The sequence below is a fragment of the Chrysemys picta genome, chromosome 14 (assembly GCF_011386835.1).
Source record: "Chrysemys picta bellii isolate R12L10 chromosome 14, ASM1138683v2, whole genome shotgun sequence".
Taxonomy (NCBI): domain Eukaryota; kingdom Metazoa; phylum Chordata; order Testudines; family Emydidae; genus Chrysemys; species Chrysemys picta.
In genome coordinates, this window is record NC_088804.1 from 1143406 (window position 1) to 1171389 (window position 27984).

General features: G+C 52.7%; 1 protein-coding gene across 1 annotated transcript in view; it reads left to right on the forward strand.

The window, feature by feature from the left end:
• FA2H (fatty acid 2-hydroxylase) overlaps positions 1-27741 on the forward strand; it is a 60984-nt gene extending 33243 nt beyond the window's left edge. The window contains exons 3-7 of the mRNA XM_005313504.4: positions 7522-7664; positions 8774-8880; positions 14202-14374; positions 15503-15755; positions 24177-27741. Of these exons, the coding sequence (XP_005313561.1) occupies positions 7522-7664; positions 8774-8880; positions 14202-14374; positions 15503-15755; positions 24177-24256 (756 nt within the window). The 3' untranslated portion in view covers positions 24257-27741. The remainder of the gene's footprint in view (positions 1-7521; positions 7665-8773; positions 8881-14201; positions 14375-15502; positions 15756-24176) is intronic.
• The last annotated feature ends 243 nt before the right edge of the window (positions 27742-27984 follow it).

Here is a 27984-nt window from a genome sequence, read left to right on the forward strand (position 1 = left end):
GACGCGTTCTCTCTCTCCGTGTCCAAGAGAACTAAAAATCGACCACAAAGAAATGGTATAACTGACTTGAAAAAGTGTGCCAAGCCTTACAGAGCTGTGCTATATCAATGCAGAGTTGTTGTCTTGTGGTGTGGAGCCATGCAGTCCTGCAGTCAGTGCAGGTACTCTCGGGGAGCAGGCAGTAGGCACTTCATAACGAGAGGTGCCGCAGTGCAATGCATTGTTAGCTAGGTTACTGGACCCTATCCCTTCCTGAGCTATAAGCCCTGGAAATGGATTTCTCCAGTGGCTCGGGAAGTCTGAGTGCTCCAACTTTACAGAAAGGTTGGCAGTAAACAAGAAGCTGATACTGCTCTTGTTTGGAAGAGAACTGGCTGGATGACCCAAAAGCTCCTTTCCAGCACTCCCAGCTAAGAAACTCCTGGCTGCATCCTCCACCATAGGACGCAAGGGTTGTCCTAGGCAGGATCCTGCTACACAGACATCTCTCCAAAGCAGGATCTCCCAGTGTGTCTGGCGCCAAAAGGGGTGAAAGGCTGATATGAGCCCACAGCCTGACATCCGAGATGCTGCTGCCCCAGATAGCTAGTGAGGTGTTCAGGCTCCTTAATGGATAAAGCCCCATTGTCCACACTCCCTTGTAGACTGGTAGCTGTGTTTTTAATGTGTCTGCGGGTATCCAGAATTGCACATATCCCAGTGAGTCCTCTCCTAAACCAATATCTCTTTGCGCCCCCTGCAGAGAGCCGGGAGGCACCTGAGGTCTGGAAAATCAGTCTGGAACGTACTTGCATATTAACTGTTAGTGTAACTCCAGAATCCTGCCCGACCTGCCTCGTTTGTCTCCCCCCTTTACAAGGAGATGCTTGCTCTCCTCCTTTGAGCCTCCCTCACCGTTCCAGACTCCAGTTCCCTGTCGTGTGGCCAGTCTTTCTCCTGCTCAGCCTGCCAACACGCAATGGTCTGTTTCCAGGTAGACACACGCCCTCACCATAACCAGGGCTGGGCAAGTAAATTTTGCTCAATATGCAGGTTACATCCCTCCACGTCCCCTCATGACATATGGCTGTGAAGTGTCCTTATTAACAGAGCTGGGGGAGGACAGGGTTGCATCTCCGCCCCTCACACAAACAGTTTGACCTCACTAGCTGTTAGGGCTCTGAACTGAGAGGGTAACGCAGCTTCCTGGAATGGCTCCTTTGCAGCGATGAAGCAGATACGCTGTGAGGCCGGGTTATATACCTGACCATGGTGGGAGACTCTAGAGGCCTGCAAGTGATTTGGATAGGAAGTGTTGGAAGTGCAAAGTCCAATCACGGTGACCGGCTGTGTTTAAAAGCCAGCTGGGAGTGAATGACTGTGGAGAGGAAATTCCCCTCGCCAGGGAAGGACAGTGGTAAATGAGCAGCGTTCCCTTCTGCCACTTACGCTCGGGCCACAAGCATGGCTGGGAGTGACACTGCAAACATGGAGCTGGTTCTGATTTGCCCGAAGCAGCCAGACTTAAAGCAGCTGATGTGAATTGGCCCTAGTCTGTGGCTACTGCTGGGGCCCATCCTGCGGGCAGAGCTAGCAGCCTTCCCTCTACCCACCCTGGGCCCATTCTCTACGTGGGATGCAATTCGTCCTCTCCTCTTCTGTGCCATTTCTGGCATAGCTCTGTACAACTTCTGACAACTCCTCCCCACCTTTCCCTAGGGAACTTCAGTCTGGAACACACTACTGGCTGGGCCAGCTCTCTCCTTCCCTGGGACCTTCGGGGGAGAGGAGGGAATGGCTGAGGGGAAGCACTTAACCCACCCACACTGCCTGAAGCAAAGCAGCCTGAACAGTGTTAGAAATGTGGCTGAACCAGATTGCGGTTGCAATGTGATTCTGGGGAGGAGCGGATGAGACAGTTAAACACTTCCTGCTGTAGTCACTGCTTTAAGCCCCAAGGAAACGTTGTTGGTCTGGAAGATGAAATGCCTGGGCATCTTAGCACTACGTGTCACTCTGGAGAGTCCCCCTCCCCAGTCTCCCCACCCTCCAGGAGTGGGAGACTGCAGGGAGCAGCCAGGATGGGACAGAAAGGAGCGGGCTCAGCTCTTGTATTTCATGAATGAAGTCATCTACGTTAGGGGGAAGGGTTTGATGACTTTTTGTTCTTAAAAAGTGTGAAAGATTATAAATGATGAAACCTCCCTTACCTAAATAAGGGCAGTATCGGCCAGGTGTGATGACGTCATGTATTAGCTGAGTTCTAATGTTCTGCCCAGTCTGGCCCGTTCTCCCCCGGGTCGGAGTGCCAGGGCCCTGACTGTGTAGACTGGTGTGCTGGCTGCTTTGCTGGTGATTGGTCCCTTCTGGCCTTGGAATCTTTGTGATCTACCCTGATCTCCTGTATAGCACAGGCCAGAGACCCACCCCAAAGTCATTCCTAGTGCAGAGCTGGTAGAAAAACCTCCCATCTTGATTTAACAATTGTCAGTGATGAGAATCCACCATGACCCCCTGGTAAATTGTTCCAGTGGCTAATTGCTCTCCCTTAAAAATGTACACCTTGTTTTCAGTCTGAATTTGTCTAGCCTCCACTGCCAGCCATTGGATCCTGGGGCGGGGGGGAAATCAAAGCTCCGAGGGTTGAGCCTCACAGCCCAGCTCCACAGCTTGTACAGAGAAAGCAACCCACAGCTGGCCCAAACATGCCACTCACCATGTCCCACTGCTTCCAAGCACGGAGTCTGCAGCTTCTCCCTCAAACTCCACTGTTAGCTGCCTTTGGTCATGGCTCCAGAAGGAAATGGTTCCATGGAAACCACTCTCTGGGGTGTGAACTTCCACAGCCTGATAGGAACAGAAACCACCTAAATATTGGGCTCGAGTGACTGGCCAGCCTCTGTCTCACTGCAGGCAAGGGAATGAGTGCATGACTGGAACTGCCTACTGCAATTGCATGACAGACGGCCTTGAGCAGAGACTGCTTGTGGCTGTAGCCGTAGGAAGTCCCCTGCAAGCTTCCCTGGCTCCCAGTATTCCAGATGCTTGTATAATGGCAATAACACTTCCCTGTCTCTATTGGAAAGAGAGGAAGTGAGGCCTGCAAAGTTCTGGAAGGCAGGGCTTGTGCTGCCAGAGGCTGGGGACAAAGCTGTCTCATGCTGAGGGCAGGTGCTGGTGAGGTGCCTCATAACCCTGGGCGGCAGGTGAAGGAGGAGGCTAGCCTCTGGCCTCTTCCCCCCCTCTGCCCAAGGCCCCCGCCCCGTCTGCCCCCCTCCCCTGCTGGAGCCCAGAACAAACAGCAAGCAGGAGGAGGACTGGGGATGGAGTGTGAGCGGGGCCACATCAGGCTGTTTGGGGAGGCACAGACATCCCCAGCCTACAATACCCGCCACCTATGTTCACAACCCAGGGTGCCCCTGGGGAGTGGCACAGGCAGGCACTGTTATGAGCTGGTACGTGACACTACAGTCCATCAGATAAGCCAAATGACTCATAATATGGCCTGGATGCCATGTTGTCATAGCGACACTCTGATTTCCTTGGGCAATGCAGAGCCAAGCAGCTGTGCCGGAGTGGTATCAGTCCTGAGCATGGGAGGGATAAAGGAGGAAACGATTTTTATCTCCCTAGATTGACTCGCCTTTCACACAGTCAGTACCGTGGGACATGGTCAGCAGCCAGGCGGCTTCATTAACCAGTTCTCTTCAGCAGGCAGAAACGGATGCTGCCGGCTCAACTCTCCCTCTCTGAGAGCCCCAAAGTTACCTCTACTCCACACGCTTGGTGGGGCCTCTTTTACTGACAACCAGTGTCTCTCAGAAACGGAGCCTGTCACCCACACTGAGAGGAACTAATCCCACGGCACTTGCTTCTGGCATGTGTAACTTTTTTTGTGTGCCCTTCAGTTTGGGCGATGCAGTTATAGCTACAGCTGGTGGAACAAACCCTGTCCCTTCAGCAAACGTACTAGGAACTCTTCGCAATTGTTAGTCAAGGAACTACAAACTCTAGTGAATGCTGAAAGCTCCTTCTCCTTGGGTAGGGTGACCAGATGTCCCGATTTTATAGGGACAGTCCCGATTTTTGGGTCTTTTTCTTATATAGGCTCCTATTCCCCCCCCGCCCCCCACTGTCCTGATTTTTACTTGCTGTCTGGTCACCCTATCCTTGGGGTCCCTGAAGGCCAATCTAATGGGCACTAGAAGAGGTTCTTTCAAGTCGTGCTGGCTGCTGACTGCTTTAGTGTCTCTAAAATGGAACATCTCAGGCTGCTGTTGGCACCTTTGCTGTCAGTTTGTTTCCTTGCCCTGTCAGGATTCGGACGCCTGGAAACGTGCTCCGGCATATAATGATCCAACAGCTTCACCTTGAGCCTGTGGAAAGCGCCTGAGGCCTTGCTGTGTTTGCACACGAGCACCACAGGTTATCTGGCTCACCCTGTGTTTGTGGGAGATAGGCTTAGCAACTTGGTTGGCTTCATTGATGTGCAGTGGGCCTCCACCACCTGGCACCATAAAGCCACTTGTGCTTCCTTGCCCTGACCCAAATACCACAAAGGATAATAGAATTGGCTACGGTGTGAAACTGCTGCTGGCTTTGGGTGGGACCATGTGCTACTGGGCTGCCATCTAGAAACCCCCTGAAGCTGTGAGATGAATTAGTCCCACAGAAATGACTGCGAGCTTACACTGCCTATGGGCAGCTCAGGGTGACACAGGCAGATCCCTCCAGCCTAGCCAGACATCTGAATCGTGTCTGTGCACAAGGACATTGCTCTGGGCATGCTGCACGCACTTTGTGTCAGTGGAGCAGGATGTGGAGGGGCCACTGTGCCCCCATGGGAGGGACTGGATGGAAGGATTCATTTGGACAGCCCTGGAACCCTGTGTGTAGAGCTGCCAGATGTGCTGTGAGCTAAGCTGTGCCTGCAGCGTGTATGTGCCAGGCTTCCCAGCTCCTAGAGCTGGAAAAGGAGGCTCCGTTGTCAGAGCCACTGGCCCTTGCTGAGGCTGCTGCTCGGGAAGCAAACCTCCAAACTTGACTTGCAGCATCTCTGGGCACATCTATAGTGCAACCCCTCCCTGCCCCCCCAGCTCAGCCAGTCTGAGCCCAGGACAGCTGCTGCGGGCTCCCACTACGGCTCTAAAAATAGCAGTGTAGCCCTTCTCGCTCGGGCTCTGAAACCCAGCGAGGGGGTGGGACTTAGAGCCAAAGTGGGAACAGCTCTGCTGCTATTCTAGCCCCATAGCATGAGCCCCAGGCAGACGACCTGGGATCTGAGACTCACTGCTACTACTGTGGTTTATTTTTTTGGTGTTTTTTTTATTTTTTGCCATGTAGACATGCCCTTTGACAGCACAGATTGCATCTCTGCAACCCTGCTGAGTGTACCAAGGCAGAGCTCTTCAATCTGGATGTGAAGGGGCATTTCCTCGGCTGTACCCAGGCAGGCAGGGGCTGGATGGGCAGCCCCATGGGCCACCTGCCATCGTGAAGCAGCTGCAGTCTTTCAGGGTAGCAGCCGTGTTAGTCTGTATCCTCAAAAAGAACAGGAGTACTTGTGGCACCTTAGAGACTAACAAATTTATTAGAGCATAAGCTTTCGTGGGCTATGCATCCGAAGAAGTGGGTTGTAGCCCACGAAAGCTTATGCTCTAATAAATTTGTTAGTCTCTAAGGTGCCACAAGTACTCCTGTTTTAGCTGCAGTTTTGTTTGTCAGATCTCCTGGAATTCCAATTGCTGGTCTGTATTTGTGCCCAGGGCACGAAGATGCCTCTCTCTGCAGAGGGTCTGGACTGCTTCAAGGGCCGAGGAGTTTCCTTGCCATCTCAGGCTGCTCTGACCATGCCACGTGGACAGAGTTTCTCAAACGCAGTGTGAGATTTTTCTGCCCTAAAGTGTTTCCTTCGCTGCCTCTCAGGGCGGTGGTAGTGCACTCCCAGGGCTGCCTGCATGACTCCACCATGGCTGTTACACACCGTAATCTCCACCCACTGATTAAAAAATCACTACTCCCCTTTCTGCCTGTTGTCCCCGCTGTGCTCCATTCCTCACCCACTGGAGCTCACGCTCCAGCAGTCATTTCAGTAATTGTTCGTCTATAGTCACCAGTTGGTGTAATACCTCCCTAACAGATCCCTCGCCTGCTCTTGGTAAGCACCAGATATCTTTGAGAAGGGGGAATGAAGGCATTGAAGAGTAAGCTGCTGTCATGTGCGCCAGCCTGGAATAGCTGGTCCACCCCATTCCCGCGTGTCTCCTGCTCTCTTCCAGTGCAGCACTAGGACGGCATGATGGACAGCGGGAGGCGGCAGGTGCTGTGGTGTAGCCTCTGAGCGAATGCACAGCAGAGCTCGCTTAGGAGAGCGATGTCAAAGTGACACTGTCAGGTGGCTGAGCCATAAACCAGGATGTAATTGTTCCTGTGAAATCTGGGCAGTGCAGAGGATTGTGGTGTGTGGTACCTCCTGGCACAAAGAACCAGCCAGGGAATCTGAGCAGCCCCAGTGATCTAGCCACAATACCTTGGTCTCTTGTACTCGCTGCCTGTGATAAAGCAAGGGTGGGGACGTTTGTAAGTGCTCTGCCTCCACTGACTTCAGGGAGAGCAACATCAGGCCAGCACTGAGCACTTTTTAATCATCCCTATCCTAAATTGTCTTCCCTGTCCCACACCCAGCTGCCAGACCTCCTGTTCCTCCTGCCCCACTAGCGACTCCTGCAGTGAAGTTCTTAATTGTCTGTAAGCCAGGGGTCACAGCACTGATTGGGGGGAGTCACTTTCATATTCGATTTTAAAAGCTGCCACAGAACCTTCATCCTGCTGCACAAATCCCCAGGGGCTGCAGGGGGCTTTGCTGCATAACTTAGGGGGGCAGCTTGCCACAGGGATCTGTCTATCTGATCACAGTGCGAGGGAGGGCGTGTCTCTCTCACAGTGCAGGTAAACAGTGTCTTACAAAAAACTCTCTGGATGCTTCCATACTTTTAATGCTAGAAAAAAAAATCTGGCCCATAGAGCAGCTCAATAAATAACATGAGTGTTAAACTGAGCAGCACTCAGCATTTCCGATACTGAGAGTTGATTCTAATTCTGTTCTGCCATTGTTTAGCCAGTGGTACGATATCTCTCCTGCACCCTCCGGGCTTACAACACCCCTAGCCTTTTCTCTAAGGGAGAGGTCCTTTCTTACCCACCTGGCTCTAATAGATTCAGCTCAGTCTATGATGGACATACGATGTTATCATTTTTAGTTTTTGCATAACCTGTCAGCTCCCCGGCCTGGAGAAGTGTCCTAGCTCATACTAATGTAGCAATCTTAACCTTGAGTCTGGGTAAAGCCCCTTAGGTGTTGCTTTGTACAGAGGAGAAGTTCTTGGATGCTGGTTGCACAAGCTATCTGGCTCACCCTGATGTTCCATGGGAGATATGCACATCAACGAGTAATACGCTACTGCATTGTGCTAGGTGAGGAATGTAAAATGGCTTAGTGACTTCTTTGTAAAAGATCTCGCTCCCTGTTCTCTGCTCCCCTAGGATCTCGTGGACTGGCACAAACCATTGCTCTGGCAGGTGGGCCATTTGGGGGAGAAATATGACGAGTGGGTGCATCAGCCTGTGGACCGGCCAATTCGCTTGTTCCACTCGGATTTCATAGAGTCCCTCTCTAAAACAGCATGGTAAGTGTTGTCTGAGGGAGGCTTACAGCAGGTCTGGCCTTGTCTGACCCCTCCCCCAGGGCTTGTGCTTCTTGGCATGTCCAAGACTAGAATCTTGAAATAGAGGTTCATTGTGAGACCATGTCCCCAGGGGAAGGGGAAGGAAGCTGGGCCTGTTGGATGGACAGGGAGCTGCTGGGGTCCAGCAGGGAAAGACGGCTCAGTGCAGTGACTCTGAGACGGGCCGAGCTCAGATAACAAGACACATCCCATCTGGGAGCTTCTTGGAGCATCCAGGTGTTTCTGGAGCCCTCAGGCTCTCTGCCTCGTCACCTATCACTCGCCAGTCAATATTGTATCCACAATGACCGTGGTGAGACTTGCTTCCGCATCCCTCAGCGCCCCTCAAGAGATGAGGCAAAGGGGAGCAGCTGCAGAGCAATGTGAGGTGCTTCCTCCACAGCATTCCTATGATGGGAAGCAAGAGACCTGGAAACTGAGCCTGAGTCTTTGCTGTGGTCATGCACAGCCCAAGCCACCGGGCTGACTCCCCTGCAAAGCAGCCTCTGGTACTAGGGCCTGCTCCTCTAGGATGTAGGATTGCTGCTGCTTAAAGCTCTTCTCCCAATAGTTTGTATTGGGTCCCCTCCTCCCTCTCTCTGAGCTTGAGCAGGAAGCGAGGACCCGTGAAGTGTAGAACAGCCAGAACGCTGGCTTTGGGGCCACTGGTACAGCTGCCTCAATATCCCTTGAAGCATGTGCCCTGTTTGGAATAACTAAGGGCCAGTCTGCACTAGACACACCACAGCGGCCCAACTGCATTGATGCAGCATGTCAGGGGAGGACGCTCTATGCCGATGGAAGAGAGCTCTCCCGCTGGCACAAGAACTGCACCTCCAGGAGAGGCAGTAGCTACGTCTGTGGGAGAAGCTCTCCTGCTGACATAGTGCTATCCACACTGGCTCTTAGCTCAGTGTAAATTACGTCACTCGGGTGTGGCTTATTCACACTCCTGAGTGATGTACATTATACCAACACAAGTGGTAGTGTGCACAAGCTCTAAGTTTGCCATAGAGCATGGAGAAAGCTTGTGAATTTGCTCAAATGAATTCCTCTCTTCCATCCTCTAGGTACATCGTTATCATGGTGTGGATCCCTGTGGTGCTGTATCTCAGCTGGTTCTGCTACGCGTCTCTTGCACAGGGAACTACCAGACTCTTCTCGTCATTCACAGCAGGTACTGAACTCCAGCGCAGCTCCACCTGCCCTGTCTAATCCGGGTCCCTTAAGCCCTAGAAAGGCAATTGCACTCACCTGCATCGCAGCAGTCCCGCTTTCCTGAGGGGAGTCACTCGCATGTACATTGGGACAAGCTCTCCCACTAGCATGAAGAGGTCAAATCTGTGTGTGTGTGCGTGTACACATGTGTTGTGCGTAGAGGGCCCAGGGGCTGGCTGGCTTGCTTTCCACCATCCCACCCCACCGGTGCATGTTTGAAGCTACAATTAGTTGCATGGAACAGCAGCAAATTAACTCTTTTTGCCAAGTACAGCTTTTGAAATAACATCCAGTCTCCTTTAAAGCCAGTCATAGCCACAGTTGTCTGCATCCATCCCCATTCTGGGCTAAGTGTTACAGCTTGTGAGCGGCACCAGATCACTGGCTTGCTGCAGAAATCTGGTTGCTGGGGGCTGTGGTCTGGGGCAGCTGTAATCTGTCCATCACGGTGGTGCTTTTGGGCAAGGTGTATCAGAGGAAGAAAATATTGTACCAGTCCAGTGACTTGTGCCAAGTTTGCAACACTTCTCTGTTGTCAGTCCAGCCCCCAAAGCTTTTTACCGAGCACATGCACGTGGGCTGCAGTGCTGGAACCAGATTCAGCTCCTGTGGTGCTTCACTCCAGACACACCTGCGCAGGCCTGCTTTATCCAGCTCCCTACGGCCGGATCCTGAGCAAAGACACAAGCCATTTCCTCTTTGTCCCACTTCACTAGAACACCTTATTTGGCCCTTTTGGGTGTCTCTACACAGTGGCTGGGAGATGTAATTCCAGCTTGGGGAGACGTACACGTGCTAGCTCTGCTGGAGCTACCATGCTAAAAATAGCAGCAGGCACCCAAGTACAATCCTGTCTAACCCTGTAAATGGTGGAGTCTCTGTGACTTGAAGTCTTTAAACCATGATTTGAGGATGACGGTGACTCAGCCAGAGGTTAGGGGTCTATTGCAGGAGTGGGCAGGTGAGGTTCTGTGGCCTGCGATGTACAGGAGGTCAGACTAGATGATCATAGAATCATACAATATCAGAGTTGGAAGGAACCTCAGGAGGTATCTAGTCCAACCCCCTGCTCAAAGCAGGACCAATCCCCAACTAAATCATCCCAGCCAGGGCTTTGTCAAGCCTGACCTTAAAAACCTCTAAGGAAGGAGATTCCACCACCTCCCTAGGTAACCCATTCCAGTGCTTCACCACCCTCCTAGTGAAAAAGTTTTTCCTAATATCCAACCTAAACCTTCCCCACTGCAACTTGAGACCATTACTCCTTGTTCTGTCATCTGCCACCACGAGAACAGCCGAGCTCCATCCTCTTTGGAACCCCCTTTCAGGTAGCTGAAGGCTGCTATCAAATCCCCCCTCATTCTTCTCTTCTGGAGACTAAACAAGCCCAGTTCCCTCAGCCTCTCCTCATAAGTCATATGCTCCAGCCCCCTAATCGTGATGGTCCCTGCTAGCTTTGGAGTCTGAGTCTGGGAATGTATTTGTGTGGCTAGTGTTCCCACTGCCCATGAACTAGCTCCAGCAGTTAGCGTGTGTACAGCTCCCCGAGCTGCGGACTACGCCTCCCAGCTTCAGTATGGAGGTACCGTTAGTGCACTCGCCATCTTTAGCTGTGTTTCTAACTAAATGGGGGTGTCCTCATGACCGTTTCTGCCAGTGGCTTGCTGCTCCCCCATCTCAGATGGCGGGGTCCCCAGAGCAGACCTTGGCTCTTTGCCAGGGTGGCAGATCACTGCTGCTGATGCTTGCTCCCAGTCCAGATAAAGATTAAAAAAAAAAAAAAATCACTGACTCCAGTCTCAGAAACCCTGGCTCTCGTGCCCTCTATTTTTCTGGCCCTCCCTGCATTCATGTCATCCTGGTGTCGGATAGATATTGAGTCTCTCCAGATGTGAAGGGCTATAGGTGTCCAGACATCAAAGCCCAGCCCAGCCCCCCAGAGGGGTCTGTGAATTGCTTGTGATTCCTAGTTAAGGCTAAGGTTTTATCATGGTTATTTTTAGTAAAAGTCATGGACAGATCACAGGCAACGCACAGAAATTCACAGAACCCGTGACCTGTCCATGACTTTACTAAAAAGAACCGGGGGACAGGGCTAGGTAGGGGGAGGAATGGAGCCCTGTAGTGGGGGACTTCCAGCCAAGCACCCCGCCATGGTGAGGGGCACAGCCCCAAGTCCAGTAGGGATCGCACCCACGGTGGAGGGACAGCCACCGCTCTGGAGCTGGCCGCAGCTGCAGGATGGGTGCATGGCTCCGGCTGCAGCCCCCCCCCCCCCCCCAAGCCTGGGGCACTGTGGGGCTGGGGTGTGTGGCCTAGCTGCAGCTTCTGGCGGAAGCCGCGGGGCTGGGGCTGCAGGGTCCTGGTTCCAGCCAGCCCCAGTTGCAAGGCAGGGGTGCACAGTCCCGCCTCCACCTCCTGAAGCCCTGGAAGTCCCAGAGGTTTGGTAAAGTCACAGAATCTGTGGCTGCCATGATCTCCGTGACTAAATCGTAGCCTTATTCCTACTAGGAGGAGTCTACAACAATTCCAGCATGGACACTGTCTAGTTATCTTTACAAAGAAAAAGTCGAGAAATTCAGCTGCATAAAAGCTGAGATTCCACTTTTTTGGGGTTCCCCAAATCAAGGGAACCCACAACCATGGGGCTTTGGGGACTGCAGAGGCCATCTCTGGTGGCCTCTAACCTGTTGTGGGGCATGCTGCTCGCCACTCATCCCTGTCCACTTCTGCAGCTGAATGGAAGCAAAAGAAAAGGCCAGTGCTGTCAGTCTGTAGCCCTGTATGGTTGTTTGACGAGCCCATCCTTCTGTGCTGCTGGTGCTGGGCAGACCTCGCACAGTGTGTGGCTTGTTTGTGTGAAATCCCCCATTGGCCACCCTCCTGCCAGCAACAATTGCAGCCTGAGCACGTTGCCACCTTTGTTTCTAATGTGCTGTTTTCTTCCCCTGAGCTGCATTCCTTTGGAGATGCCATTTGGTATCAGCGTTGGCTGTGTCCAGAGGTGGGTGAATGGTGGGGAGAGGGAGAATCTCCTCCTCCTCTCATGTAGCCGTGTCCCAGCAGAGCCTGCCGTGGTGGCGCGGGTGCAGCTCAATGGGCTGGAGGGGGCACTGTGTTTGGAGCAGTTCACTGGCAAATGCTGTTAGCTGGGGTCTTAAAGGGCCATCTTCAACTTGGAATCTAGGTGGGTTTTTTTGTTTTGTTTTGTTTTTTTTAAACTAGTCGCAAGTAGCTTGAAGTGCTGCCTCTGTGCCCCACCCCCAGCCAGCCTCTGTGCCTTTTTTATGAATCATCACATTTCTGACAGCAGGGCCTAGGGGCCAGCTAAGAACGGGCCCCCACTGTGCCAGGTGCTGTACAAACGCAGTAGCCGACAGTCTCTGCCCTGCAGCGCTTACAACTGAAATAGACCAGGCAGACGCGGGTGGGGGAAGGGCTAGAACAGACGAGCAGGGTGAACAGTGCGATGGCAGCAAAGAGCAGGGTAATGCTGTGATTTTTATTATTTTAGAGGCTGGGGTTGAGTGAGGCAGGGATCAGCTAAATGGAAAGAGCAGGGCTGGATGGGGGGGCAGAGCGTGAGAAGGACAGGTGTGAAATGAAGCTGTGGTGAAAAGACCATGAGGCGGGGAAAAGGTTGGTGCAAACAGCCAGTGATGCAGAGCTCAGGAAGTCCAGTCAAACCTGTAGCTAGATCTCCAACTGTCGAGAGGATCCAAACTCCCTGCATTAGGAGCCAGCCAGGAGGGGCAGAAGCAGCTTTGTGACGCTAGGCAGACTTCCTAACATGTATCTATTGGTGCCCCCCTGCCCACTGCGGTGTTTGCTCTGCTGTGCTCTCAGCTGGGTTAGGGAGAGCGCTTCCCCCTTGCGCCGCTACATGCTTGCAGAGAGTCACCTGTGCAACCAATTTGTTCTGGGGTGAGGCTTTCTCTCCTTCTTCCCCCTACCCCCCAAAAGCTAATTGTGAATCTTCTGTGCTGTTGCCTGAGGCCTGATCCCTGACAGACCGTCAGTCACAGGAGAGGGGGCTTGTCATGCCCATTTTAAAGATCTAAAGTGTCAAACCAGTATTTGTCGGATTCCTGGCCTCAGCTGGTAGCAAATTGAACAGTCTGTAGCTGGGTCGTGTGTGTGTATGTGTGTTACCTTGTTCCTTTTTCAGTAAGCACCTACTGCCTGCAGGAAGCAGGGGCTGAGGGCGGGGGGGCACCGAAGGGGCATACTCCAGGCTGAGACTGAGGGCTGCATGTATCGTGTATCACTAGAAGTACGACCCACAGCAGCGTTTAGTGGGGAAGCGGGTAGGCACCACATGGCCCGAGTTGCTAGGGACTCTCACGCTAGCTGGCTTCCTTCTCCAGTGAACATTCCCCCCACCCCACCCCCAAGAATCTGGCTTTGCTTCTGCAGAGTAAATGACTGGGGATCATACAAAGAAGCATGTTTGAGCCACGCCATGGGAAAACAGCCCTCCCATTGATGTGCTCTACCTAGCTCACGGCGTCCTGATAAAGGCAGATCTGTCTGTGGAACAATGGGAAAGTGCTCCAGCCTGGCAGCAGCCTCCACGCGACCCTCCCTTTAAATACACCGAGAAGACGATGGCAGAAGCATCAGCTGCTCAATTAAAAATCTGGTTTGGGGGCGGGGGTTTAGTCTTAGCTGGGAGACTCCATGGTACAGATAGTGGTTCTGCTGTTGCAAGCAGATTCAGAGGGGCTCTGGCCCTTTCCAGTGCGAGGGATATCAGGAAGTCAGGAGGGGCTGAAGGAGCCAAAGGGTGCAATGGGCGGGGTGCAGGAAGCAGGGGTGTGAGGGAAGAGATGGGGTGAGTTAGGCAGAATCTGGAGAGAGGAAGAGATATGGAAGGAGTGGAGATCACTGAAAGCATCTGAGGGGGACGGGACGGGTGGACATGGTCAGTGTTGCTCCAGAGGAGGAGGAGAATCTTGCCTGTGGCATTTGGAAGGTGGAGAACTGAGAAACTGGAGGTGTTTGTAGTGGCAGAGTCAAGAATTGACAGGCTTTAGCAGTAAGGCTAGCTTGTTGCCAGAACAGAGCCGGGCTGGCAGGGGAGAGGGGAGGAGACTCCTGGCCCTCCTAGAGGGTCTTGGTGGATATGTCTGAAGCTGCTAAAGGGGGAATACAATAAATCTGGGAAGCACAAAGTAAATGTGAAAGAAGCAGTGACACGTGACGTGATCCCCTGTCTTGCTTGCTAGCCATGGTAGTGATGCATGGTTGCTGATAGCTGCATGTCTCCTTGTCGTGTAGAGTATTCCATCCCTGTGCACAAGTACTTCTTCCCATTCATCTTCGTGCTGGGAATGTTCCTGTGGTCCTTAGTAGAGTATCTCATCCATCGCTTTCTCTTCCACATGAAGCCGCCTGCTAGTAACTATTATCTCATCACACTGCATTTCTTGTTGCACGGCCAGCATCACAAGGTGAGTAGTGCTCACCCCTGCTTGCAATGTAGGGAGTAGCACAACAGATCCCTGGAGATAACAATCTCAGGCATGGGAATTGTGGAGCTTAGTTATGCATGTCAGCGTGACTCGTGGTATCTCTCTGATTAGGAAAGGAGCACCACCCAGTGCTATTAGACTTGCCCAGAGCAACAGCCTTGCCACGAAAGTTAAAATTCAAGGTCTGACCGAAGTTGTGGAGGCATGCTTAAACATGCACAGGGCCAGCTCCGGTGGCAGCCTGCCAGTCTCTTGGCACACGGCATCGCAAGCCATATGCAGCAAGACTCCAGATGCAGGGCGTTTGCCTAGAATTTCTCAATGATGACTGGAAATGCTTTAGCACCTGCGAAGGCTGCTGACGCAGGGTTGTGTTTCTCAATGACTCAAAGCAGGGTGAGGTGCTACATCCCTTCTACACCAGTAGATGCTTTAGCACTAGTGATGGGGAAATGCGGAAGCCTTGAGTCTCGTCGGGTAACTAGAAATTGGGTGAGTTGATTTGTGAATTTAATATTCCAAATCCGTGAATGCAGTGCCAGCTTCTTGGCTGGCAGAAATCGACATCACTCGATTGAACTCAAAGGAGCCAGGCCAGTCTGCACCGGGTAGGGGTCTGACCAGGTTGAAACTTAGATGGTTAAAAGTAGCTTTTAACAAACTTACCCTTCTGTGGGCACCTGAGCTGCCTTAGCAACCTCTAGCTTTGTTAGGGTTGGGAACGGTGGCAAAGTAGCTTTAGAAGTGGCTGCTGCTGCAACTAGAAGAACCCTAACCCCCTGAAAGGCTGGCTTCCCTTGGGAGCTGGCCAGCGTAGCCAGCCTAACACCCCTGCGCCTGCAACAGGCGCTTGTAGAGGCTTCCGACGCTGCTCGGGAGCTCCCTCGTGATGCCTCAAACACATCGCCTTTGACCGGTCAGAGGCTCCACCATAGCTGCTTCTAGGCCCCGAGAGCAGAGGCAGACGTGTTTGTAGCTTCTGATCTGATGGTAATTATTCACGTTGCCCCCTCTCTGTCTGGGTCATGTGAACCAGGAGAGTATCACACCTGGGTTCCTTAAACGCGCTAGGAACTCATCCTGTCCATTATCCTTCTCTGCCTCCAGTCTCCATTTGACAGCTCCCGTCTGGTCTTCCCTCCCGTGCCTGCATCGCTGGTGATTGGGTTTTTCTACACCCTCTTGCGCCTGCTCCTGCCTGAAGCAGTTGGCATGTCCATGTTTGTCGGTGGGCTGTTTGGTTATGTTGTCTACGACATGACTCATTACTACCTGCACTACGGCTCGCCAAAGAAAGGCACCTACCTGTACGGGCTGAAGGCTTATCACGTGAAGCACCACTTTGAACACCAAAAATCAGGTACCTGCCCCTTTCTCCTCCTTCCTGCTGCCACCTTGGAACAGACATGTGACCAGGGAACACCGTTGACCCCTGGGGAGCCTGAGACAGCATGGCCGAGCCGAGGTCAGACTGTGCTCATTAGGGCTGCATCATCCATGCCTTGGGGCTTGGGGTGACGTGTCTCTGAACCATCATTCATCTCATAACCCCCCCCCCAGGCTTTGCTCTTCTCCTCTGAGTCAGCTGGAGCTCCGCTCCTGTGTGTGTAACTCTCCTGGAGACAAAACTGGGCCCACGCTTTTAATCACAAGGGCCTGACTTTCGGTGCCCAAGGCCACATTTGGGCAAAGAAAAAAGGGGCCTGATCCTCACAGATGTTGAGCCCTGGCAGCCCCTCCCAAGGTCAAGAAAAGCTGCAAGTTCTCAGCAACCACTTATTGTGGTGCCTAAAGTGGCCTTGGGTACCTAAAGTTAGGCACGTCCAATTAAAAGCATGGGCCCAGTTTTGAGTTTCCAGGAGGTTTACGCAGCTGAGAAGTTCCAGACTGGAGGTAACGACACAGACGCATATGCCACACCCCAACATGGCTTTGTAAACGGTGGTGGTACGTTCTCTTGTCAGTCTGTTTTCCTCCAGTTACTGTCTGACGTTTGAAGAAAGCTTGGGACACTTTGCCCCCTCTTGATTCACTTTCTTCAAACTTGCTGTTAATCAGGGGGGCTGAAATCAAGCTCAGGAAATTCCAGTGCATATGGCTGACTACTGAGCCTTAACTCTGCCCCTGTTTGTATGTGCCTTGATTAAGGCAAGTTGTGTACTTGAGTCAGGAAACTTACTTTGATTTATTAAATGTGCAGATTTGATACTCTACAATTACATACAAACATATACAAAAAATTAATTTGAATCCGTTACAAACAGATGCTTCCTAGCCTACCAAGAATCCTATTTCAGAGCTTTTTACATTTGAAGCAAAACTTAACTACTTCCTTGTGTGTGCAGACATAGGTAACGGGGACTGTGCACAGATGCACATGTGTACCTGAAATTGTAGAAAGTTTCCTTGTGACCAGAACGCTAGTATGTGAGATGAAGTTGAGCTTGTGTGATTCTATTGGTGCAAGAGGGCAGAGTTAAAGTGGTGCATTCAGCTGAATTTGGGAGGATTTTAAGGCTGTAAATAAAGCTATGGTAATATAGAGGCTGGGTGGATTTCAATAATCACAGAATCCTAGAATATCAGGGTTGGAAGGGACCTCAGGAGGTCATCTAGTCCCACCCCCTGCTTAAAGCAGGACCAATCCCCAACTAAATCATCCCAGCCAGGGCTTTGTCAAGCCAGGCCTTAGAGGTTTTTAAGGATGGAGATTCCACCACCTCCCTAGGTAACCCATTCCAGTGCTTCACCACCCTCCTAGTGAAAAAGCTTTTTCCTAATATCCAACCTAAACCTCCCCCACTGCAACTTGAGATTGTTACTCCTTGTTCTGTCATCTGCCACCACTGAGAACAGTCGAGCTCCATCCTCTTTGGAACCCCCCTTCAGGTAGCTGAAGGCTGCAATCAAATCCCCACTCTCTCTTCTCTTCTGCAGACTAAATAACCCCAGTTCCCTCAGCCTCGCCTCATGAGTCATGTGTTCCAGCCCCCTGATCATTTGTGTTGCCCTCCGCTGGACTCTCTCCAATTCGTCCACATCCCTTCTGTAGTGGGGGGACCAAAACTGGACGCAATACTCCAGGTGTGGCCTCACCAGTGTCGAATAGAGGGGAATAATCACTTCCCTCGATCTGCTGGCAGTGCTCCTACAAATACAGCCCAATATGCCATTGGCCTTCTTGGCAATGAGGGTACACTGCTGACTCATATCCAGCTTCTCTTTCACTATAATTCCCAGGTCCTTTTCTGCAGAACTGCTGCTTAGCCAGTTGGTCCCCAGCCTGTAGCGGTGCATGGGATTCTTCCTTCCTAAGTGCAGGACTCTGCACTTGTCCTTGTTGAACCTCATCAGATTTCTTTTGGCCCAATCCTCTAATTTATCTAGGTCCCTCTGGACCCTATCCCTACCCTCCAGCATATCTACCTCTCCCCCCAGCTTAGTGTCATCCACAAACTTGCTGAGGGTGCAATTCATCCCATCATCCAGACTCAGGCGAGCAGTACACTTCTCTTTGTTCCTCTTTATTAGAAACTTAAGCCATCTAGTCAGCTGCAGCTCTGCAATGGCTTGACAGGTATGTGGATGGGAAAATCTAGGTGCTGAGAAGTGGGTCTAAGGTTTTAAGAAGTGGCCGCTGCTTTCTGAATTGGCACTAAAATGCAGCAGTGCGAAGGGCACTGTCTCCCTGGGCTTGTAGCCTTTTGATGGGGTGTAATGCAAGTCCTGACTACTTCTGGTAATTAAAGTGCCTGTTTAAATGTTAGGCAGGGGTCAGGGTGTTGGCCCCAACAACCTGTTAAAATTCCCCTTTGGATGACTAGTCTGTCATGCTAAATTTCCACCTGTAACTTTGCTTGGGTTTTTGTAGAGTTCGCTTCCTGCTAAACTGCTGTGTGCATCAGCTGCTGCACTCTCTTCCTCAGAGGTGGCTGCATTTCAGTGGTGGGAGAAGTAACTGTGGCTTCTGCAATCCTCAACCAATTTTTGTTAAAGCTCTGAGGATATGTCTATTCTGAGCACTCCTTACAATGAAGTGTCGAGTACATACACTGCATGCCCAGCTAGCCCAAGTACAAAGAGCAGTGTAGATGCTGCCAGTGCCGGAGCCTTTCCTCGCTGCCTCCCCCATGCCAGAGCCTTTCCCTGACACATGTAGCTACATACCACAGTGTGGATGTATCTTGTTTTTCACTGCGGTGTATAACTACATATACCCTACGTGCTGCTGCCAGTGGTGTGCACTGTAGATGTACCCTGCCACTGTTTTCATTAGGGTGAAAGGTTCTTATAGAAATTAAAGCTCAGATTTAGCCTGCGGCATGGAGTATGAGGCTTATATCTTTGGGCGTTGCCTAGCCAGCATTATCTGACCGGTCCTGGGCTCTCGGCATCTCCCTCTTCCATTAGCCACTGAGGATGCGCTATCGGAGCTGCCTCCAGGATATGCAGATGGAGAGGCACATCCCAAATGCCTCAGGCTGGGGGAAAGGTCAGGATCCAGGATACCCCTTTCTGCTTCTCAAGTGATCGTTGGCCCATGAGCGCAGTGGTTATCTCCATTTTCCAGACAGGGAAACTGAGGCACACTGGGATTAAGTGACTTTCCCAAGGCTACACTGTCACCAAAGAACAGGCACCCTAAAACCATGCTGATAAGTCTACATCCATACTCTGAGGAGAGGTGAGGTCTCCAGACAGGCATATCTCACTGCATGGTTTCCTAGGAGAAAAGTGCTGTGCGGAGGTAGCTTTTGTTGTCACGAAGGCAGGACAACTTGGCTGTCAAATACTTTCTCCTCCCACAGGCAGGCAGCCTTTGTTCTCTTCTCTTCTCCTATGGGAATGGATTTCTTTGTGCCATGCAACCCTCGCTGTCTGGGACTGTTTCTAGAGGAGACCTGGGTTGTTCAGGCTGGTGAGGGTTGGCTCTGTTAGTGGTGACCCATTTGGGGCCCAGAGGGAGGGAGCTGGTCCCGCCTCTGCTTCTCATTCCATGGTTGCTTTTAGTCTCCGAAGTGCATAAAAACCCTCCGGCTTTCCCCAGGAACTCATGCAATTCCCTGGAAATGCTCTGCCCCTCCTGCCTTCTTGGAAGAGCCTCTAAAGGCCAGTGCTGGGTTTTTAAAAACTCCCTCGCTTCTTACCAGTGTCTTTTTCAACTGGAACGATTCCCTAGAACAAAGGTATTTCTCCCCGGCTGCAAGGCCTTCGTCCCCGTACCGGGAGTGGTGGGAGCATGCAGTCCTAGCACGCTGCATGAGCCCAGTGCAGACTATGTATTGGGTATTGTGGGTCACTGCCACAGAAGGGTTGCTCGCCGGCGTCGGGGTCCGTGCCACTGCATCAAGCACATACCCAGGGTCCCCAGCAGGCTCATTGGCCTGGAGCATGGGAGGGTCTGTGCTAAATTTAATATCTTCAAATGCAAAATGAGCAAATGCTCTGGATGGTGCCCGAGAGCTCTGCTGTGTTCAGCAAAGCAGCAATGACCCTTGGAGCAGCACTCAACAGCGCTCTGACGTGCCTGCTTTTGTGGGGGACACTAGCGCTCGTGCCGCTTGCTGAGCCGTGGCACCTTCTCCCACCACTGAAATGCAGCCACCTCTGAGGGAGAGTGCAGCAGCTGTTTAGGCAGGAAGTGAACACTACAAAACCCAGTTGAATATACGGATGGAAATTTAGCATGACAGACTGGTGCAGAGCGCTTGTTGCCACAGCTTCCCTCGCTGTCCATGCTGAATGTCTAGCTGGGGGGGGGAAGAGTGGGGCGGCACTCGGGAGATGCAGCCGATTCTGTAATGTTCTCCCTCCCTCTGCCAGGAGCCACCGCATACAGTGCCTGTGCTGGGTGACCGTTCTCTGGGAATGCCCAGGGCAGGGCCAGTGCAAGGATATTTTGCACCCTAGGCAAAACTTCCACCTTGCGCCCACCCCACTTCCTCCCCCCCGTAACATTGGTTCATTGAGGGGCAAATCCCAACGAGCCTTTATGGACCCCAGGGACCAGCATGCTCAGGGGCCAGCCAGGCCCAGTAGCTGCTCCCCAGACCAGGTTCCCCCTCCCTGTCCCCTGAACTCCCCTGGAGGGTGCACAGCCCCCCCGTGAGCCCTCCCCACCCCACCCCGGCAGCCCCCGCCCTGAGTCCACTCACTGGCTTTGCTGGTCTTGGGCCGCTGCAGCAGCTCGGCAGGGAGGAGCTGCCTTCTGGAGGCTCCTGCAGCAGATGCATGGGGGCAGAGGCCCTCATGTGCCCCCCCCCCCCCCCCCGGCTCTCCCTCGCCGTGCTCAGGCTCTGCAGCTCCTGGGAGTGTGAGCCGCCGCCGCTGCCCCTCCCGGAGCAGGCTCAGGGCCCCAGGCGGCGGCTCACATGTCCGGGAGCTGCAGAGCCCAAACGTGGCAAGGGGAAAGCTGGGGGGCGCACGGGGGCTATGCCCACATGCATCTGCTGCAGCCTGCAGGAGCCCCCCGGGGGGCGCCAGGCCGCAGCCTGGGCAGGGGGCGCGGCTGCTCCCCGCTAGTGGCACCACCACCTTTGCAGGGCTCCTGCCCCCCAGCGCCGCACCGACTCCTCCATGGCTGGGGCTCACCGCCCCCGCAAGCTGACGCTCTGGCTCTCCAGTGCCTCCGGAAGGCGGCTCCTCCCTGCCAAGCCACGGTACCGCTTTTTGGCACCCCCAAGGTCGCCCTTAGGATTTATTTCAGAGTAGCAGCCGTGTTAGTCTGTATCCGCTAAAAGAACAGGAGTACTTGTGGCACCTTAGAGACTAACATTTATTAGCGCATAAGCTTTCGTGGGCTACAGCATCCGAAGAAGTGGGCTTCTTAGGATTTATGGGGCCCTATGCAGTATTATTAAACTGGTGCCCCTATGCCAGATGGCAGCCTGAGCTTGCAGCCTGGCGGGGGTGGGGGCGGAGGGACAAGGCAGAAGGAATAACAAGATGCCCGGCCCGCCTCATGGTGGCTGAGAGTCACAGTTCCCCAAGGAGAGACCCCTGTACCCTCTCCCTCGCGCAGAATGGACATGCAGAAGGTACCTAATTAAAAGCACTAAACTTGGGAATAAAAAATGTCAGTCACAGGTTTTTTGATATGCCCTGAAGTTTGTCAGACATTTATTTGCAAAAACTTTGTAGTAAGGGCGTGTCAGCTGTCTTGCTGAATACAACATTAAATATTATGGAATCCATGATGCAGCTCTTCTCTGTTTTACATTTTCTTAATCAGTATTTCTAAGCTGATTTTATATTTTAAATTTACTCTTAAACCTTCATAAAGTCATCATTCCAGCTTACTACATCTCACTGAAACAGATATTATTTTAAATTAATCAGTCAGAGGTTTAGTGTGTTCATAACAATGTTCATTGCTTTTAAAAAAAGGGACCACTAATTTACTGTGTGTGATCTCCAGAACAATACACATGTTTATGAAATTTCACCAACTTTAAAAAATATGTTTCCAAAGATTTTAGGCATAACAAAGGATTTTATATCTTACTAAGGTACTGATTTGGCTTAAAACTAGTTAATCAGATAGTCCGAAGTAAAGAAAGGGAAACTTTGTCCAGCTATCTGGAAGCAAAGGGCTGTTGCTTCCTTCAATGGGCGGGGCGGGGGGGGGGGGGGTGAAGGGAGAAATGGTGGACAGAAAGACTTTGGAAGTAAGATTGTTTGTTTGTTTTGGTTTGGTTTGGTTTTTTTCTATAGTAATTAAAATGTGCATTTTAGATAAGGCTGGTCTTTTGAAGAATTTATTTAAAAAACCATATGTCTGAAGATCCAAGCATTTAAGGCTAAAGATGATTGTGCATCTAAAAATCTATGCAAGGATTTTTTAGAGATGTCATTTTATAATCTTCACCAACTCTCTAATGAAATATTTTTAAAGCAAATTTTAAACTAAGACTGATGTGTTCTGAGTAAAAATTTTATTAAAGTGAATGTTTAAAATGAAATGTACACGAGTTAAGAGGCAAGGTACTGTACATCTGGGGTCAGGCTTGGGTTATAGGGGGTTACAGGTTTTGTTTGCAAGGATGTAAAGATACATACATATCGCATAACCTGCATAGACCCAGAATGGGGTGCAAGGGTTTTTAAAGTGTCAGTGGATAAGTGGGCTCGGGTACGCCACCCACGGACTGAATAAGGAGTCTAAGTCAGTATCGGTGTAGCGGATAAGTACATGGGTGGGGTACCCTTGGTCTGTCAGGGAAGGAAGTGGGTTATTTCCCTGGTTGGCAGTCTCTGTTACTCAGTGTGGTATTGACGGTGTCCTGTGATGTGTTCCGTATAAATGTCTCTGGACCACCTGATGGTGTCAGACACCATGAGCTGTCTCATGAGCCGGGCGTAGCGTCGACCAACTCCGCACACTCTCAGAACCGGCTCGTTGGGGGGGTCCCAGGAGCCCAGGGCTCCCACGATCAGGGCGTGTATCTGGACCTCGTAGCCCTGGGCTCTCAGGGTCTCGGCCAGCGGGGTGTACTTCACAACTGTTTTTGTCACAGTACATTCAGAAACTGACAGGAGATACCTGGGGGTTGGCAAATGCCTGTTAAATGTCTTCATTACCCCTTGAATGGCTCTTTAACAGTTTCAGGGTTGTGCTAATGGGTCTGGCAGGCTGGAGACTTTCTCTTTTAACTACTAGATCCCCTTCCCAGGAAGACTCAGAGCCTGCAGGAAGGGTCAGAACAGGGATAAGAAAACCAGTAGGGTGGACACTAAGACCCAGTGGTGCCCCGAATTTTCAGGTGCCCTACGCAGCTGCCTATGCCTGAGGATGGCCCTTGGCGCCCCCAACCACTTGCCGCCCTAGGCAGCTGCCTAGTTCGCCTAGCGGTTGCACCAGCCCTGGCCCAGGAACCTGGCACCAGCTCTCCCCTTGCTCTTGGGACTTGGCAGTGTGAGGGAAATCTCCCAAATCTCCTGCTGTGCAGGGGCGGCTCGATGTTTTTTGCCGCCCCAAGCACGGCAGTCAGGCGGCCTTTGGCAGCACGCCTGTGGGAGGTCCACTGGTCATGCGGATTCGGCGGCGTGTCTGCGGGTGATGTGCCGGTCCCTGCCACCGAATTGCCGCCGAAGCCATGGGACCGTCAGACCTCCCGCAGGCATGCCGCTGAAGGCCGCCTGACTGCCGCCCTCACGGCGACCGGCAGGCTGCCCCCTGCGGCTTGCCGCCCCAGGCATGCACTTGCTGCACTGGTGCCTGGAGCCACCCCTGGCACTGTGTCAGAGAAGTCTCAGGCTGACAGCTGCTCCTGGGCGGCTCCCACTCGGGGGCTGAGGCGTGTAGGCCAGAATCTCCTCCCATCGCCTTGGCAGCCCAGCGCTTCAGTTGTTACTTGCCTCAGAATCCGCTGGTGGCTGAAGTTAGTCTAAATTCACCTCTGGGGAGCAGCAGTGTTCCACCCAGAATGCAGCTGGTGTGGAGTCACAGTACGCTGACCTGGCTGTCTGTGCCCGCTGGGCGTCTCCGCTCTCACTGACTGAGGCAGGAGGAAAGGGGTGGGGGTCTAATGGGCAGCACGCCGGACTGGGCCAATTCCCAGTTCAGCCCCAGTGGGACCTTGGGCAAGTTCCTAACTCTATCTTGTGGCTCCCCGGCTGTAGAATGGGGACCCTTCCCCATTCAGGCTCCATTAATGACGGTGAGGTGCTCAGACAGGAAATGATGAGGGCCATATAAGACAGATCAGGTGACCATTTTTTTTTAATGCCAATTCACACAGTCTTTCTCTCTTCTCTCCCCTCTCCCCCCCACCTTCCCAAGGCTTTGGCATCACCAGCCGATTTTGGGACCGTCCATTTAAAACACTAATCCCAGAGGAAACCTTTGAGAAAGAGGATTAACATCCATGGCTCCCCTGCTTGGCATCTGGCTCCCGTGTCCCTGGTGCGTCACGCTGCCACCTCCCTTTCCACCAGCTGCAGGACGTTGAGGGGGGCGTCCACCTTTGCAGAACTGAATGACTGGGGGTTAAAGCCCCTTGACCACAGAGGGAGAACTCTGCTTTGTGTTGCTGGCTTTTGTCACTCTGACCTCACGGCGCTCTGCCTGGCTCCTGGGAGGCGGCGTCGCCTATGAGTTAAAGGCAGGTATTTCTCCCGAGAGGGATCTGCACAGCATTCTCTAATGATGCTTTAAAGGTTGTCATGCCACTCAGCGTGGAGCAGTAACTTTGCGTGTTTGCAGCGAGTCCGCCAGGAGAAGAGGTGGCTGCTATGTAAATGCTCTGGGTTTCTTTGCTCTGAGCTCATCAGCAAGGAGGGAGGGAGGAGTGGGGACAAGAACTAACGGCCAAGCCATGAGCTGCATCTAAACCATCCTTGCAACCTGCGTTGTAAACACCAGAGCAGACTGCAGCCAGCTCCAGCGGGGAGCTGCAGCTCAGGGAGACTTCAGATCCCATGATGCACTAAATTCTGCATCAGACTGTCCTGGCCCAGTGCTGAACTGGTTGCGCTGGTCAAGAGCAAGCATTGCATGCTGGGACCTGTATTCTCTATGGGCGGCATCTCCCCATTAAAGGTGGGAAAGGGCTGTCTGGGCCTTAGGGGAAGACTTGGCAGGCAGCCACACGCAGCCCAGCTGTTGGCGCTGGAGTGAGGGGATGGATACTTCAGCTCTCCAAATGCCAGGGGCTGGCCCCACCCCCAAGTGCTTGTTAAGTCCATGGCAGTACACTGAGGAGGAGGGGCTGCTGCTCTGTTGGACGCTGGCTTCACGTCCTGCTCGGCAATCAGGACCCTGTGGGAGGTGAGGACCCTGTGCTGCCATTTGTCCCCCAGTGCATTAGCCGTGCAGTCAGAATCCTGCCCACCCAGCGCGCACACGCCGTTGGGTACAAAGCTTTTGGCTTTGGTGCCACATGGCAAAATCGTGCCTGCGACACCGTCCCCCCTTGGAACCAGCCTGTCCATCATGGCCCCTGCTCTGTGTGCTGGAGAAGGTGCATGGGCTGCAGCACCAAAACCCAGCAGATCGCAACCCCTTCCTGGGGGGTTGCCTGCCCTTCGGAGGGCAGAGTATCCCGGCTCGCTGCATTCAGCCTGATGCATCTCCTGCTTTGGTGTCTGAGCGGAGAGGAGGCTGTGGCTGAAGGGAGCTCTCTGGGCTCGGCGGGCAGAGGGAGAGGAATTGCAGCAATGATACTCCGGCTTCTGCCCCTGCTCAGGCCCCTTCCCTCTGTCTAATGGGTTTGTTAGGGGTGGGGGTAGGATGTCTGTTCTCCCTGTCCCAACTCAAATTCTTGTAACAGCCAAAGCGAAGGACACTGCCGGTCCAGGCCAGACGCACTGGAAGCTAGGAGTCCCTGAGCCCAGGGGAGGAGGAGGGTGCTGCAGTGAATGGCCGCCTTAGGGCCTGCTGGGAGCAGAACCCCCTCCTTTCCCGTCTGATCTCCCCAGTTGTGGGGCCATGGGCTTTCCTCTGGGGCTCCAGAATGGCCGTGTCCTTCCTGGCTAGGTGGGGTATTTTGAATATGGATGCCGGTGACTCCAGGAGCCACTGAGGGCCCCTCTGAGCCAGGTTGAGCTCTTGGGCCACGGCACGGCCTGCGGAGCCGGAACTGCCCTTCCAGCTCTGTCGGGGATGGGCAACATCCACTGTCTCCTGCCTCCATTGGCCCTGCCCATTCTGCCCGGCATGTGGCACTGGTGGCTGAGTGCAGACACAGAGAGCGCAACCCATGGGTGGGGCACTGGGACTCCCGGATGGGCGCTCTGTGCTGTGGCACACCTCTGGGCCTGTTGGCTCCCTCGTAGAAGAGGAAAACGGTGCTGCTGTCTTTAATTTTCCTCTCCTTTTTCCCCTTGGCTCTCAGTTCCATGCCTTTACCTGCCCCCTCAGGTAAGGTGGGAGGAGAGGGATGAGGGAAATGAGAAGGGGCTTGTTTGGCTCAGTCATCTGGCCACAAAGCAAGCGATGGAGCAGCAGCCTTTGCCAGGGCTGTCCTGGGTCCTCCTACCCCAAGACCCTTGCTTTGCGACTGCTGCTCAGAATAGTTCCCTGTGCTGCTGACAGGTTCAGAAGCACCTGGCTCACACCCTGCTCCTTGTGGGACCCAGGTGTTACAGTAGCAGAGGTGCCATCTGCTTTCTCTGTGCGTGCCACTCCTGCCCAGTCCCATCCTGGAGAGACACGCCAGCTGGGCAAGTGCTCAGAGTTCCAGGAGAAGTCTCGCTCCCCTTAGAACTAGCTTAACATCTGGTGCTGCTATGCTCTAGGTTTGGGGCCAGTGAGGTAGGGGGCTCTGAGAACTCTGCCCTTCTCAGGGTGGGCCAGATTGTCCACAGATGACTTGCCAAGGTAGGGGATTCTTGGATCCCCAGTCTTTCCTTCCCCTCCCGAGTGGTGGGCCACTGATATACGGGTGGAATCTGCTGCACAGCAGTCCCTGATAGATGAAGTGGCAAACGTGCCCCCACCCCACGCTTCCTGCCCTCCCCTTCCTGGGGCTGCTGCAGGCATTCCCACTCTTTCTGCTCCTCCTCGGCTGGCAGTGTTCTCTAGCTCTCTCTCTCTGCCTTGCCAGCCCAGCAGTCTCCTGCGGCTCTCCGGGTCCCCTTGCCATGTGTCTCCTTCCCAAATTCAGCACCTTGCTCCACAGCTCGGGGAAAGAGCATCCAAAGTGTAGCTAGCTGCCTCCAAAGTGTCCCCACCCCCACGAGACGGCACTGACTGCTCCCTTGAGGAGACAGTGTTCATATGGGGTCCAGTCCCTCCCCTCCCCCCCCAAACGATGGGAGGAATGTGGGCCGTTCTTGTTAAGCATCATGCAGTGTTTATGACATTGATGTTAAATAAGCTCCTAGAGTCTGGAAGCTGCTGCTAACATGCTTGCCACAAACCTTCAGCTGACTAACCCCTGGATATATGACAGCTCCTGTATTGCAAACTAGGCCGTGCCCTGGTACTACCTTCCCCACCCCAAGATCTGAGGCATGTAGCACTTGTAACATTGACCAGATCACTTCAGAGGGAGCTTTTTTCAAGTCACCCCCCCCTAATCTGGGAGCTGGGGCGGGGAGATGTTGCTTGGGGAGCCCAGCTGAGCCAGGGGTAAGGGTCTTGCAGTTTTGTGTCTTGCCTTCTTCTAACCCAGTGTACAATATCTTTTTTGCCAGATTTTTCCTGTTAATGTATTTTGTAGACATTGGCTACTTGAAACTTAAACTCCAATAAACATAATTGCTAAGAGGCCTCTTATTTTTGATGATCCTATGATTTGTTTTTCCCTAATGTCTACTGCTGACATTTAAAGGTTTGAAATAAAGTTATCCATAAAACTGTAGACGTGACATAATTGTAAATAAACTGTATATTTTGAAAAAAATTGTTTAAACAGTGTGTGGATGTTACTTCTTGGGATGCTCTCGGCCCGGAGGGGGGCAACTAGATTGGTTTACCTTAACAAGAGACCACACCCAAGCCTGAAGCCCCATGATGTCCCATCTACCTGTGGTTCCTAGGTCCCAGTGCTGGCGCATGGTTTCAGATGCCTCCAGTCAGGCAGTTCTAGAAGGAATTTCACTGGAATCCTTCTCTGCTTCACCATCTTCCATCTCCACCCCTGAGA